Source organism: Cebus imitator, unplaced genomic scaffold (assembly GCF_001604975.1).
Source record: "Cebus imitator isolate Cc_AM_T3 unplaced genomic scaffold, Cebus_imitator-1.0 Scaffold60, whole genome shotgun sequence".
In the NCBI taxonomy this organism is placed as follows: domain Eukaryota; kingdom Metazoa; phylum Chordata; class Mammalia; order Primates; family Cebidae; genus Cebus; species Cebus imitator.
In genome coordinates this window covers 5,573,556-5,576,050 of record NW_016107375.1, presented here as the reverse complement: position 1 = coordinate 5,576,050, position 2,495 = coordinate 5,573,556, and the positions used below count along the sequence as shown (strand labels likewise).

Genomic DNA, 2,495 nt, shown 5'->3' with positions numbered 1-2,495 from the left:
TTTTTTTAGAGACGGGGTTTTCACCATGTTGGCCAGGATGGTCTCGATCTCCTGACCTCGTGATCCGCCCACCTCAGCCTCCCAAAGTGCTGGGATTACAGGCACGAGCCACTATGCCCAGCCGTGATTATTTTTATGCTTATAAACTACCGTACAACTTAAACTCACATTATATTTTGTTGTGCATTTTTGCTATAGCTGTGATATCCCCCTTATGATACTTTAGACCTTTTTTAGGCCTTTTTTGCCCCAGAGATTAGGGCCTATAGATCACAAGTATGTGTATATATGCACAAGTAATTTGGTGGTATGTAAATTTATTCAACAAATATTAAATACATATGTGCAAGGCACTGTCATGTTGCATTTTTATTTATTTATTTATTTTTTGAGACAGAGTTTTGCTCTTGTCACCCAGGCTGGAGTGCAATGGTGTGATCTCGACTCACTGCAACCTCTGCCTCCCAGGTTCAAGTGATTCTCTTGCTTCAGCCTCCCAAGTAGCTGGGATTATAGGTGCCCTGCACCACACCCGGCTAATTTTATTTTCTTTTTTCTTTTTTTTTTTCAGTAGAAATGTGGCTTCACCATGTTGGCAAGGCTGGTCTCATGTCACATTTAGTATAGAGGGTTTTAGGACCTCCTATTTCAAACTGGCTTTAGGATATGTTAAATTATTATTATTTTTTTAAATTCACAGTTTATTTAGATGGAAATAAACTAAACAAAATTGACTTTCTTCACCAAAAATAACAGCAATATTTTCCATATTATTTCTAGATAAACCACAAAACAAAATATGGAATGCTTCACAAATTTGCATGTCTTTTTTGTGCAGAGGCCATTCTAATTTTCTCTGTATTGTTCTAACTTTAGTATATGTGCTGCTAAAGTGAGCACCATTTTTTTTTTGAATGGCTGATTTACTTTCTTCAAGAATAATTAGTTTACATTAATTGTAAAATTGTTGTAAGCCTGGACAGCATAACGAGACTCTGTCTCTACAAAAAAAATTATTTATTCTCATTTATTCTTTTATTTGAGATGGAGTCTTGTTCTACTGCCCAGGCTGGAGTGCAGCAGTGCAATCTCAGCTCACTGCAACCTCTGCTTCCCAGGTTCAAGTGATTCTCCTGCCTTAGCCTCCTGAGTAGCTGAGATTACAGGTGTACTCTACTTTGCCCAGCTAATTTTTGTATTTTTAGTAGAGATGGGCTTTCACCATGTTGACCAGGCTGGTCTTGAACTCCTGACCTCAGGTGATCTGCCCACATTGGCCTCCCAAAGTGATGAGATTACAGGTGTGATCCACCATGCCTGGCCATCTACAAAAAATTTAAAAATTAGCCAGACATAGTGGCATGTGTCTATAACCCTAGCTACTTGGGAGGCTGAGGTGGGAGGATCACTTGAGCCACGGAGTTTGAGGCTGCAGTGATCACACCACTGCATTCAAGCCTGGGTGACAGACCAAGACCTTGTCTCAAAAAAAAAAAAAAAGGCTGTTTTTTGTATTTTTTGAGAAAGATCCCTGAGCGCAACATGGAGGGGAAGATGACCTGGTTGCCGACTCTTGGCTAAGCCGGCATTAAATCCAAAAGTGGTGGAGTTTCTATTTCAGAATACTTTTACTGAGGAAAAGAAGAAAATGTTTTGAATTTTGCTTTTTAAAGGGATCTCAAGAAAGCAGAGTTGCATCTGTCTACAGAAAGGGCCAAAGTTGATCATCGTCGTCAGAACATGGACTTTCTAAAAGCAAAGTCAGAGGAATTCAGATTTAGAATCAAGGCTGCAGAGGTTTGTATGAAGGACTGAATATAGGTAGCTCGCCTTATTTTTTACTATCATCCTCACAGCTAGGCATTGTTATTCCCTTTTACAGATGAGAGGACTACAGAGAAGTTGGCAACTTACCCAAGATTACATAGCTATTACACTAAGCAGATCTAGATTCAAACCCAGGTGTTCAGGCTCTGAAACTCAGGCCTTAGACACTGCACCCATCTTGTCACAAATTGTGAGTGTGGAAAGGATTCACATATAACATACAAATGCTTAGATACATGTACAGTTTTTCACTTATAAATTGTAGCTCCTCTTTACTGTGTTATATGTTAAAAATATTTGATGGTGGTCACTTTCTAAATAATTTTTTAACTGAACTCCTTTTTTTTGGTAATTGTAGGAGAAACTCTCAGCCAGAGGCATGGATGCTTCTCTGTCTCATCAGTCCCTGGTAGCACTGTCAGAGGTGAGCTTATTTTAACCTAATTTAACTTTCTTTAAAATATTACTCCACAATCTGCTTTTTCATTTGTTTCTTTTTATAGGGCCTTTATTCACTGTGGACATGATGTCTTTTCCTTTACCTTTGTATTTTATATTCACTGGTATTTATACCTTTTATTAGAGACCTTTTATTCCTTGTTTAGCTGTATATGCCCTCACATTTGCATGGTTTCCTTTTTATTAAAAGCTAGAAACTCACCAGGCGC

General features: G+C 38.4%; 1 protein-coding gene and 1 non-coding gene across 2 annotated transcripts in view; one reads left to right on the top strand and one right to left on the bottom strand.

Moving 5' to 3' along the window:
- Positions 1 to 2,495, top strand: part of HAUS1 (HAUS augmin like complex subunit 1) — a 24,248-nt gene that overhangs the window by 13,465 nt on the left and 8,288 nt on the right. Inside the window, exons 5-6 of the mRNA XM_017529705.2 lie at positions 1,674 to 1,797; positions 2,186 to 2,251. Of these exons, the coding sequence (XP_017385194.1) occupies positions 1,674 to 1,797; positions 2,186 to 2,251 (190 nt within the window). The remainder of the gene's footprint in view (positions 1 to 1,673; positions 1,798 to 2,185; positions 2,252 to 2,495) is intronic.
- LOC119471407 lies at positions 794 to 900 on the bottom strand. Its single transcript, XR_005200453.1, has one exon. It is a non-coding gene; the product is annotated as a U6 spliceosomal RNA (small nuclear RNA).